This window comes from Carcharhinus amblyrhynchos, chromosome 2, assembly GCF_965287045.1.
Source record: "Carcharhinus amblyrhynchos chromosome 2, sCarAmb.v2.hapA, whole genome shotgun sequence".
NCBI classification, from domain to species: Eukaryota; Metazoa; Chordata; class Chondrichthyes; order Carcharhiniformes; family Carcharhinidae; genus Carcharhinus; species Carcharhinus amblyrhynchos.
Window position 1 is genome coordinate 143,123,841 of NC_137325.1, and position 13,146 is coordinate 143,136,986.

The 13,146-nt window shown below is 45.5% G+C and overlaps 1 protein-coding gene across 1 annotated transcript in view; it reads right to left on the minus strand.

Moving 5' to 3' along the window:
• Nucleotides 1–13,146, minus strand: part of dlec1 (DLEC1 cilia and flagella associated protein) — a 137,626-nt gene that overhangs the window by 94,482 nt on the left and 29,998 nt on the right. Inside the window, exons 9-10 of the mRNA XM_080214794.1 lie at nucleotides 11,140–11,227; nucleotides 1,173–1,346 (exon numbers count right to left, since the gene is read on the minus strand). Of these exons, the coding sequence (XP_080070920.1) occupies nucleotides 1,173–1,346; nucleotides 11,140–11,227 (262 nt within the window). The remainder of the gene's footprint in view (nucleotides 1–1,172; nucleotides 1,347–11,139; nucleotides 11,228–13,146) is intronic.

Below are 13,146 nucleotides of genomic sequence, written 5' to 3' on the forward strand. Positions count from 1 at the left end.
GAAGTTAAAACCCTTTGGGAGGGCAACAGGAAACAACCAGCTAATCTTCCCTTGTTAGAACCTCACACGAACACTAAAGCAGAACACAATGAACAGTTTGATGTTTTACATGGTGAATTTGTGTCACATAAGCTTTCTTCAATGGTGATTTGACTCAGTGTTACACAAGTAGCATTCATTGTACCTGTCTTCCAGCACTACATAATTTTTTTTATTAGTCACAATTGGGCTTACATTAACACAGCAATGAAGTTACTGTGAAAATCCCACGGTTGCCACACTCCGGTGACTGTTCGTTGAGGGGGAATTTAGGATGGCCAATGCATCTAACCAGCACATCTTTCAGAACATGGGGGGAAACTGGAGCCCTCAGAGGAGGGAGCAATGCTAACCACTGTACCACCCTGCCACCCTGGGGTCGGGAGATGGTTTTGTTGTTATCAGTAGACTTTTGATTCCAAATTAGCATTGGATTCAGACTTCACTTTCGGCCTTGATGGGATTTGAACCCGGGTCCCTAGAGCATTACCCCTGGTCTCTGGATTACTAGTCCAGTGACGATACAGCTACACCACAGCCTCCCCAGTCTTGCTTGTGAAATGAAGGGGGGAATTTCCACCAAGATTTTCCCATCTGTTTTCTAAAACAATCGCTGGGACTATTTTCCTGGGGTTTCTTGACAAAGTTATTGCAGAACTTCACACACAAAGTTCTTTGGTTTTTGTTAATAGTGAATTTCCTCATGTATACCCCCCACCCCCGCCCCATGCACACACACACATGGACATGGACACAGGTACACGGACGCACGCACACACACACACACATGGACATGGACACAGGTACACGGACGCACGCACACACACACACACATGGACATGGACACAGGTACACGGACGCACGCACACACACACACACATGGACATGGACACAGGTACACGGACGCGCGCGCGCACACACACACACACACACACACACACGCACACATGGACATGGACACAGGTACACGGACGCGCGCGCACACACACACACACACACACACACACACACGGACAGGGACACACACGGACACACGCACAGACACATATGGACAGAAACACACACATGGACAGGGACACACATGGACACACACAAGGACACACAACCACCTCAGAAAAAAGTCAATTGCGCACAGGTTAGTATAGGAGGAGGTCTCCTGGCTTCGATAGGGACCACGAGTGGGTATGGTGTCTGTGTCTCCACTATTAGGAAGTCCTCGTATTCAGCTGGTGAATCAGGAGCAAACCGGACTGTGTACTGGCAACTCATCCCCGGAGCGACAATTCCTCCCTCTCCTGGGAATTTACCTGTTTGGCGAAACAGAGCGAGAAACACTGAAAGCGATGAAATTGGTGCTCCGGCATAATCTATCACCACAAGGGACAAGCTAATCGTAGAGTAATACAGCACAGAAGCAGGCTATTTGGCCCACCATATCCCTGCTGCCTCTCTGAAAGAGCTGCCAATTAGTCCCATTCGCTGGATATTTCTTCACAAGCCTTCAATTCTTTTCCTTCTCAAGTAACGTACCGCTTCCTTTCTGGAAGTTATTACTAAGTCTGTTTCCACCATCTTTTCAGACGATGAACAGCAGATTATTGAATGAAACATTTTCCTTACCTCCCACCCTGGTTTTTTTTTGCTAATTATTTCAGTAGCTGCTCCTTGATTACCAACCTGCCTGCCAGTGGAAACTGTCTCTCCTTCCTTACGCTATTCAGTACTCGTCACGATAGTGGTGGGTCTTCTTCGAGCAATTGATTACAACAATGATAAAAACAGAAAACACTGGAAAAACTCAGCAGGTTTGGCTGGCATTTACTGTGATGAGAGAAACAGCTAAGGAGCTCCGAAAGCTCATGATACCAAATAAACCTGTTGGACTTCAACCTGGTGTTGTGAGACTTCTTATTGTGCCCACCCCAGTCCAACGCTGACATCTCTACATCATGGCAAACGAGCAAGCGAGGACATGTGTGGTTGTCTAAAATTCACAGAGCACACAGTACACTGTGGGTGACAACTTTGAAATTGGCTCAAATGCAAACAGCTTGCATTTAGATAGCATCTTTAATGCGGTGAAACGTCCCGACATATTCACAAGAGTAATCAAACAAAACCTGAAAATGCTGGAAAAGCTCAGCCGATCTGGCAGCATTTGTGGAGAGAGAAACAGAGTTAATGTTTCAAGTACATACAACTCTTCCTCAGAATTAAAGCGAGGGGGAGAATTGTTGGATTATATACTAGGGAATGGTGGAGCAGCTGGAGCAAAGTAGGTAGCCAGTGATTGGTGGGAGCTTGGAGAGATTGCAACAAAGACGTGCAGGGCACAAGACAGGGGAAGCGTTAATGTCGGTGTGGAGGGCTGTAGATGATGTTGTTAGTGTCATGGAGGTAAAATATCAGAACGTGTTAACAGGAGAACAAACGTCAGTGCTCAGTGAGAGTAAAGCTTAAAAACAAGTGACAAACGGCCCAGTGGGAGAGGGGTTGTGTAGGAACATGAAGGCCATTAGAATAAAGGTTCACACCAAAGGAGATGAGGACAGATGAGCAAAGGTTTGTGGTCAAAGAGAATGTTGGAAATACTCATCTAGTCTGGCAGCACCTGAGGTGAGAGAAACAGTTAACCTTTCAGTTACTGCATCGAGTATTTCCAGCATTTCTCTTTCAGATTTCCAGCATTTGCAGTATTTTGCTTTGGTTTGGTTGGAGTGGAAGGTTTGAAGGAGCGTCTTACAGGAGGAGGAGAGCCGGATTGGTGAAGATGGTCAGGGATGGGATTCTGGGTTCAACCAATTAAACATGTGGCTGTCAATAGCAGAGCAATTAAAATCACGATTCGTGAATGGTCAGAATCGAAGGAATGCAGTGATGTGAGAAGGGTATAGGGCTGATAATGATTAGTGATTTAAACATGAGCTTGATCAGACATTGGCAAGCAAGGCTCCACAGAGTGAAGATTTTCCTTTAACCCATTTAATTGATAGTTTATTTTATAAATCATTCTTAATCAGGAACAGTGAGAAACAGAGTGAGCAACTGATAAATTTACCCTCTGAGTGATTTCCTGGTTCAAGTAGCACTTCACATCCCCCGGGGGGGGGGCGGTGTGGCGGTGGTGGTGGTGGTGTTATCTCAACTCATCCAGATTTATAATAGGTGATAAAGTGTTAATTTAACAGCTTAACTCAGTGGAGGTACAATTGTCAAAACAACCAGTCAAGGCTCACCTTTTTGCGAGAAGCTGAGCCGCACACACCAATACGATCCCAGGCAGAGCTGGATAGGGCTTATGCTTCCCGTGACTTTGCATGGGTTTCGATAGCATAGCATAGAATCCCTATGATTTAGAAGGAGGCCATTAGGCCCATCGAGTCTGCACAACCACAATCCGACCCAGGCTCTATTCTCACAACTCCAGACATTTACCTTGCTAATCCCCCTGACACGAGGGTCAATTTAGTATGGTCAATCCACCCGACCCACACATCTTTGGACTATGGGAGAAAACTGGAACACCCGGAAGAACGTGCAGATTCCACACAGACAGTGACCCGAGGCTGGAGTTGAACCCGGGTCCCTCTGAGGCAGCAGTGCAAACCACTGTGCCACCGTGCTGCGGTGTTCTGGGATTTTTGAAGATCTCAAAGATTTTTGGTTCAGATACAGTTTCAACTAAATTACGGCCGTGAATTGACATTTCAGAACCTGTCACGCAACAATCAATTATGACTCAGCTGTACCAAACCTGCTGTGACTCAAAGTGAACGATATTCCGGCTCCGAGCGCCCCGCGCAAATCACATTACGGCCAAAGAATTCCCTGAGGCCAGCCAAGCACGATCCGCCTCAGCGAGGATCCCTTTTGGAATTCCCGGCATTCACCAACCTGCTGGCAGAAGCCAACGGGAATCAATACTGGTCTCCATAAATGGCACCCTGGCAGTGCCAGGGTGGCACTGAAATTTACTGATGGGGGGGGGCGGTGGGGAGAGGTTGCCCCTCCGGGGTCAAAAGTCGGGGATGATCGCCATGTCAGTAGGGAGGGGGTCACAGTGTCATGGTGGGAGGGTGTGGGGGACTTATAATCATAAAGTCATAAAATCCCTATAGTGCGGAAGGCCATTTGGCCCATCGAGTTTGCACTGATCACAATTCCACCCAGGCCCTACTACTGTAACACCATAGAACATAGAACATTCCAGCGCAGTACAGGCCCTTCGGCCCTCGATGTTGCACCGACCAGTGGAACCAATCTAATGACCCTCTCACCTAAACTATTCCAATGTTATCCATATGTCTCTCCACTGACCATTTGAACGCCCTTAAAGTTGGCGAGTCCACAACTGCTGCAGGCAGGGCATTCCACGCCCTTACTACCCTCTGAGTAAAGAACCTACCTCTGACATCCGTCCTATAATTACCACCCCTTAATTTAAAGCTATGTCCCCTCATGTATTTACCCTACTAATCCTCCTGACACTGGAGTCAATTTAGCATGGCCAATCAACCTAACTCACACACCTTTGGACTGTGGGAGGAAACCAGAGCAGCCAGAGGAAACCCATGCAGACATGGGGAGAATGTGCAGACTCCACACAGATGTTGACCTGAAGCTGGAATTGAACCTAAGTCACTGGTGCGGCGAGGCAGCTTTGCTGACCACTGTAATGGGGACCTTCAACTTAACTTTGATATCGGGATATCATGATCTCTCAGCAAACGGTCTTGCCGGTTTCTCCGACTTCTCCAATCTCGCACATCCCTTTGCCGGTGGGAAAATGTCCTCGAGCTCCAAAAAGCGGATGAATTGCGATCTGGACTGCGACAGCCTACCTGGTGGAATTCTCATTGCTTTTCACACCAGAGATAACACTGAGTCTGTTCGTGAGAGAATTGCACCCACAAAGGAGGCTGTTGATTACCTTGTTTAGGGAAATTACAAATGGGTAACAAATACTGCTCTTGTTTGACAGTGCTGATTTCCCAGGCTTCTGATTGTAAGAAACAGCCCAGGGTGACCTGAGGCACAGCGCACTGCAGCATGGCTGGAATCTGCACGAGAAGAAGCTATTCGGCGCATCATGAGTCCTTGTGTTTGACTCCTCAACCGAGGGGAACAGCTGTTCCTGACTCACTCTGTCCATACCCCTCATAATCTTATACATCTCCATCATGTCCCCCATTATGGGCGGTTATGGGTGACACAGTGCACAGTGGTTAGCACTGCTGCCTCACAGTGCCAGGGATCCAGGTTTGATTCCTGGCTTGGGTCACCGCCTGTGCGGAGTCTGCATGTTCTCCCCGTGTCTGCGTGGGTTTCCTCTGAGTGCTCCGGCTTCCTCCCACATTTTGAAAGATGTGCTGGTTAGGTGCATTGACCCGAACAAGTGCTGGAGTGTGGCGACTAGGGGAAATTCACAGAAACTTCATTGCAGTGTTAATGTAAACCTTACTTGTGATTAATAAGTAAACTTTAAAGCTTTACTTTATGCTGATTACTTTGAAAGAATTTTCTAGTTAACCCTATCCAGCTCGGGTCACTGCCTGTGTGGAGTTTGCACATTCTCCTCGTGTCTGCGTGGGTTTCCTCCGGGTGCTCTGGTTTCCTCCCACAGTCCAAAGATGTGTGGGTTAGGTTGATTGGCCATGCTAAGAAATTGCCCCTTAGTGTCCAGGGATGTGTAGGTTAGAGGGATTAGTGGGTGTAATATGTACGGACATGGGAGTAGGGCCTGGGTGGGATTGTGTTCGGTGCAGACTCGATGGGCCGAAGGGCCTCTTTCTGCACTGTAGGGTTCTATGTTCTATCCCCCCTGCTCTTTTCCCGTAAGCCCTGAAATTTTCAGTTTCAAGTTTCTGTCTGACTTGCTTTTAAGTGAATCTGATTCCACAACCCAATGCTTTCAGAGTGAAACATAATGGTTCTTGAAAAGTCATAACTGCATTTGCTGTGACGTTGACGGGGTCTTAACAGATCGTAGCAACGCCCATCTATTTGGTTTAACTTTGGAAAGGTCTATCAGGAAAAAACTTTACTTGTCCATTAAGTTCAAATGCAACCAGTTGGAGTACTGTGTTCAGTTCTGGTCACCTCACTATAGGAAGGATGTGACTGCACTAGAAGGGGTACAGAGGAGATTCACCAGAAGTTGCCCGGGATGGAGCATTTGAGCTATAAGGATAGACTTGGATTGTTTTCTTTACAGCAAAAAAATGGCTGAGGGGGCACATGATTGAAGTGTATAAGACTATGAGGGATATGGACAGAGTGAGTAGGGAACAGCGGGTCCCCTTAGTTAAGAAGTCAATTATGAGAGGTTATAGTTCTACGGTGAGGGGCAGGAGATTGAGAAGGGACTTGAGAAAACATTTTTTTACTCAGAGGGTGGTGGGAATCTGGAATGCACTGCCTGGGAGGTGGAAACCTTACGACCTTTAAAGAGTATTTGGATGAGCACTTAAAATGTCATAACATTCAAGGATATGGGATAAGCGCTGGAAAATGGGATTAGTGCGACTTTAGTGGTAATTACTGTTGGTATGGACTCGATGGCCCAAAGGGCCTTTTCTACATTGTATTACTCCATGACTCTATGACAAGACATCTGGCACCAAGAAGCTTACAGAGTACAGAGTCTACTCTTGGGTTCAATGACTAGCCTGTTGTGAGTGAATTGATTTCAGGCTGGGAGTCAAACCTGCCTCTGAGCTAGGGTGTGGAGAAATCAACCACCTTTACTTGTTATGCAGTGACTTCAGCTGGCAGGTATGAGAGTCTTGGGCTCAACTTGATCTAATCGCAAGCACCAAGGTATGATATTCATATCCAACCATAATGCCAGTGATCTGATCAAAACACAAACTGTACCGATCCCCATCTGAGACTGACCCCCGCAGCCATATAGTCTTGAATATCCTTCTTCCAAATCAGATTACCTCTTCTACATGGAACTCAGTTACATTTGGTCAGGTCTTGAAGCGTGCAAGATGAGTGTAAAAATATCTCTGGCATCTATTCCTCGCCTGATGGATGCCCTGGCGTCTATTGCTATTATGTTTACAGTAAATAGCACCTTCTGAGGCTAATAAACAGCAAGTCTCAGCATATCAGCAGAAAAATATTTAGCATCTGATATGCCCCGTACATTGTGTCCTTGTTCCATATTCGTTACGTTCCTGCACATCTTGAAGGATGATGATGAGAATGTATAACCAAGCATTCTTTCTACATGACAGGACTTGTTTTACAGAGGTTTAGCACAGGAACATATTTACCCATTCTATAGCCTCGCACTGATGCATCATAAGGCTTTGTGTAACAGAATGTGCTATAATACATAGAGCAGCCATTCCTTCGTAAGCCAGGGCTGGTTGCAATACTTTACTGTCGTTATACCTCCGCAAAACAGGACTTATGAGTGTAAAACTAAAATACTGCAAGTGCTGGAAATCTGAAATATTAGAAATGCTCAGCTGGTGTTGCAGAGTGGAGAGTGAAACAGAGTTATAGCAGCTAAAGCAACTGCCCTTTCAGCTGAATAAGAAGTCTCACAACACCCAGGTTAAAGTCCAACAGGTTTATTTAGTAGCAAACGCCACTAGCTTTCGGAACACTGCTCCTTCATCACGTGAGTGGACTCCACATCATGACTTTCAGCAGAAGATCAGGGAAGGTGCTATAGATGAACAGCTATCAAGCGAGTGCAAGGTCAGGAAATGAGGGCGGTCAGGGAAAAGTAATAGGATGGGGTGGAGGAGAGTGGGGGTAATTAAATGTCAAAGGTGATGGTGATGGACCTGAGGGAAGGTTCACATGATTGTTCACAGACTGAGGATAAAGCCACCCAGTGGATGAATATGTAATTACAGCGTGACATGTTTACAAAGGCATTTCCCACATTAAATACGGACACAGGAATTTATAATGGAAAAGTTGACACTAAAAGAGCTGGGTGGGAATTCTCTGGCCGTTTACGCCAGCGGGATTCTCCGATTCCATTGGCAATTCACCCCCGTCCATGGGTTTCCCGCTGGCGTGGGGTGACATGGAAACATGGAAGATAAAAGTAGGAGGAGGCCATTTGGCCCTTCGAGCCTGCTCCACCATCCATCACGATCATGGCTGATCATCCAACTCAATAGCCTAATCCTTCTAATCCCATAATCTTTGATCCCATTCGCCCTAAGTGCTACATTCAGCCGCCTCTTGAATATAGGAATATAAATCTCTGCTACCCATATCTTAACCCACACGAAGTCTCATCGTCCAATCACCTCTGTTACATTCATTTGTGGGACAAGGGCGTTGCAGGCTGGGCCAACATTTATTGCCCTTCCCTAACTACCCTAGAACTGAATGACTTGTGTGGCCATTTCAGAAAGTCCCACTCCAGTCAGCAGGAATTCCCATCGACAGCGATGGGACCACGGAATCCCCCCACTAGCAAACAACGCGCCTCCTCCCGCCAGCGGGAAACACGCAGCTGGGAGGCCGGAGAATCTCACCCCTGATATTTAACCCTGGCCACCTTGTAAAAACCATGCAGAAGGGATGTATACCCTCTCTGACCCTGCTGCCTTCCAGAGGGCTACAATTTAATCCAGGTTTTTGAGATGGCAAGTAAGTAAACCCTCAGAAAAACAGTGAACACTTCTTTTAATCTGCTGATTGTCAACTACAATCTTAATCCAAACTCTGTCTGGAATCAGTTGCACCCTGGGATGATAAATTAATTTGATCTTTTGCTTGACGTGTCTGTAGGCCTGGAGGAGCAGAAGTGCGGGCTGGGGGTGGTCTTGTGATGACAGTGCTGATGAATGTCGGGGAGAGGTGGTTAAGCTCTCTCTTGTAGGACATAGTTATTGCCTCTGCACTTAAGTGGCACAGCTGCTACTTTGTCGCTTGTTGTCCTAAGCTTGGGCATTGTACAAATCCTGCTAAAAGTTCAGGACTTCACGAAAAAAACATTAAAATGCTTCTTAAGGTTACCATTGTAAGAACAAACTTGCAGTCAGTTCATTTCATATACTTTAATGCATTTTATATTTGTATGTGAAAGAACAAAGAACAAAGAAAATTATAGCACAATAACTGGCCCTTCAGCCCTCCAAGCCTGTACCAACCATGCTGCCCAACTGAACTAAAACCCCCTACCCTTCCGGGGACTATATCCCCCTATTCCCATCCTATTCATGTATTTGTCAAAATGCCCCTTAAAAGTCATTATCGTATCTGCTTCCACTACCTCCTCCGCAGCGAGTTCCAGGCACCCATCACCCTCTGTGTAAAACACTTGCCTTGTACATCTCCTTTAAACCTTGCCCCTCGTACCTTAAACCTATGTACCCTAGTAATTGACTCTTCCACCCTGGGAAAAGGCTTCTGACTATCCACTCTATCCATGCCCCTAACAATCTTGTAGACTTCAATCAGGTCAACCTCCTTCGTTCCAGTGAGAACAAACCAAGTTTCTCCAACCTCTCCTCATAGCAAATGCCCTCCATACCGGGGCAACATCCTGCTAAATCTTTTCTGTACTCTCGCCAAAGCTTCCACATCCTTCTGGTAGTGTGGCGACCAGAATTAGACACTATATTCCAAGTAGCCTAACTAAGGTTCTACAAAGCTGCAACATGACTTGCTAATTTTTAAACTCAGTGCCCCAATTGATGAAGGCAAGCATGCCGTATGCCTTCTGACTGCCTTCTCCACCTGCATTGCCACTTTTAGTGACCTGTGTACTTGTGTACTCAGATTCCTCTGCCTATCGATACCCTTAAGGGTTCTGCCATTTACTGTTTTAAGATGCCTTGAAAAAAGTTAGAGCTACCTGAAGTCAAAATAGGCTTTCAGCTCGCCAGCTCTTGAAAAGTTAAAACCTGTCTGTAATTTGGAGCTGACATTAATGGAAAAGCTGCATTCATTATTATCCATTCCCACTTGCTCTGAGCTTATTCAGCATCAAGTCACATCATATTGGATAAACTTCCAATATCATACTGGCTTCCTCTAAGTTTCCTCTCAAACTTTGTAACGAACATTAGTCAACATTTTTAGCCAGCGCATGTGCCAGTGACGGTGAGATTGAGTGACACAGCCAAACTCCACACAGACATTGACCCAAGCCAGGAATCGAACCCAGGTCCTTGGTGCTGTGAGGCAGCAGTGCTAACCACTGTGCCACCATGCCACCCCCAGTGTCAATGATGCTACATTAAGTGACACAGCCAAACTGCACTAATAGAAGAAACAGCATAACCTCCAGCTTATATCAGCAACACCATGGGAAATGACTTGCTTGGATCAGTTGTAAACAGATGAGATCCTTGTTTCTCATATACTAAGAGCAGCATGTGGCACAGTGGTTAGCTCTGCTGCCTCACAGCTCCAGGGACTTTTGTTCAATTCCATTCTCAAGTCACTCCATGTGTGGAGTCTGCATGTTCTCCCTGTGTCTGCATGGGTTTCCTCCGGGTGCTCTGATTTCCTCCCACAATCCAAAGATATGCGGGTTAGGTGGATTGGCCATGCTAAATTGCCCCTAAGTATCAGGTGGACTAGCTAGAGTAAATGCATGGGGTTATGGGGATAGGGCCTGGGTGGGGTTGTGGTCAGTGCAGACTCAATGGGCCAAATGGCCTCCTTCAGCACTGTAGGATTCTATGATTCTCATCTGATTTGCCTCCAGTATTCATAAAGTTACCCTAGTATACAACATTTTATAATGCCTTTCACATAATAAGCCATCCCAAGGATCTTCATAGGTGTTGAATTTTGAAACTAGGTCATGCCAGCAGATAATGAATAAGCAGGTGACCAAAATCTTGGTTGAAGACATGATTTTAAGGCAGGGATGGGAGGGTTGGGGACAGGGGGAGGAATGAAAGAAAGGGCAATGAAAAAGTTTAGGAAGGAACTTTAGAACTTAGGGCCTTGGCGGCATAGCCACCAATAATGGGACAAAGTGTAGTTAGGCCTGCACATAGCTGTAATATGACTGTGTGTAAATTGACAATCACTAAAACATTAACTAAGAACAGCACAGCGCAGGAAACAGGTCCTTTGGCCCTCCAAGTAAAAGGGTCTACTTACCCAGCCCAATGGAAAAAAACGAAGTACTCGGTGGGATAACTCGGAGGTGGCGACTGCTGGAAGTCAGGTTCCGCAACTCAACATTGGTCTGGAACATAACAAGGTGCACTGTTTAACCAAACATGGGAACAATAAAGAGTAAAGAAAAAAAATCAAAAGTTCCCCAAAAGCCCAAGCACACCTACAGTCACAAATGTGATGGAATGCTCTCCACTTGCCTGAATGAGTGCAGCTCCAACAACACTCAGGAATCATACTGATAGTAAGCTCGCTTGATTGGCAGCCAATCCACCATCTTCAACATCTACCCCCTCTAGCGCCAACAGAAAGTGGCAGCAGTGTGTACCATCTGATCTGCCAGGTGTTAAGCGCAGTGTGAACCAAATCCCAAAAGGAAAACTTAATGCATTATCACAACTATTTCCTATTTGTATTTTGCCATGGGAAAGTACATGTACTGAAGCCAGGGGTCACAAATTCTGGCAGTGCTTTTGGATATTTTACGTGTTAAGTTAAAACATTCATTAAGAAAACTTAAACACACAAGATTACATTTACATAGTTAAAAATAATCGTACAGAACATTTCCCCATGAGGTTCTTACTTGGTTAGACATATAAACAAACACCCCTTCAGGCAACAGTCCTGACAGATACTTAATCTATAAAGTACCCAGTAATAACGCCACAAGGCGCAATCCACTGTTGTTGTAGTGGAGGTATTTCACAGGGCTTATCTATCTCTCTCTCACACACTTGACAGTGGAAATCCAAGGCTTTAAACAAAACACTGTTTTCTGGAACAAACAGACACTTCCTTGAGGTAGCTGAACGCTACTCACTTTACTTCTTCACAGGTCTGTCCCAGCACAGTACTCTAATCAGGAGATCTTAGATGGCCATCCCAGGATAAATGTTTTCTCTCTTTTATCCTTTCCCGTTATCTATATCCTTCTTCGAAATTTACCTTTCTCAGAATATAAAGCCTCCTTAGGGCCACTACTTTTGGGTAAAAATAAAATTTGATAACTTTGCCTTATTCATTTATGACCTTTTCTAAATTGTAAAGTCCTCCTTACCCACCTTTGAAATACAACAGCTAAAAATCTAAATTCTCACTTATTCCCTAATGCAAATTTCTACCCATGTTGTGTTTACTTGTAGAATATCTACTCACTTCAAACGTCTCTTTTTCACACCTAGGCATTTCGATGGTCTCAATTCCATAGACACTCAATCCCCAGCTTAACTAAATTAGTCACACACACAGACACATACACATAGCCCCCACAAGGTTATTTCAAACAATATCAGAGTAAACTTAGAAATATTTTTAAAAATTTTTTTACCATGTTAAACTTCTTTAAACGCTAATTTAGTTTCAACTGGAAAATTGAGGTGGCATGGCGGCACAGTGGTTAGCACTGCTGCCTCACAGCACTAGGGACTTGGGTTCGATTACTGTCTTGGGTCACTGTCTGTGTGGAGTTCGCATGTTCTCCTCGTGTCTGTGTCGGTTTCCTGCGGGTGCTCTGGTTTCTTCCCACAGTCCAGTGATATGCAGATTAGGTGAATTGGCCATGCTACATTGCCCCTTAGTGTCAGGGGACTAGCTAGGGTAAATTCATGGGGTTATAGGGTTAGGACCTGGGTAAGATTATGGTCGGTGCAGACTCGATGGGCCGAATGGCTTCCTTCTGCACTGTAGGATTCTATGACCGCATCCAATCTTGGCACCACAGTTTAGGGAAGATGAAAGCATTAGAGAATGCAGAAAAGATTCCCAAGAATGGTTCAAGGGATGAGGAATTTCAGTTCTGTATAAAATTTGGAAAAGCTGGGATGATTCACGTTGGAGAAGAGAAGATGGAGAGGAGAATGCACATTCTCCTCGTGTCTGCATGGGTTTCCTCTGGGTGCTCAAGTTTCCTCCCACAGTCCAAAGATGTGCGGGTTAGGTGGGACTGGCCATGCTAAATTGCCCCTTAGTGTCAGAGGGACTGGCTAG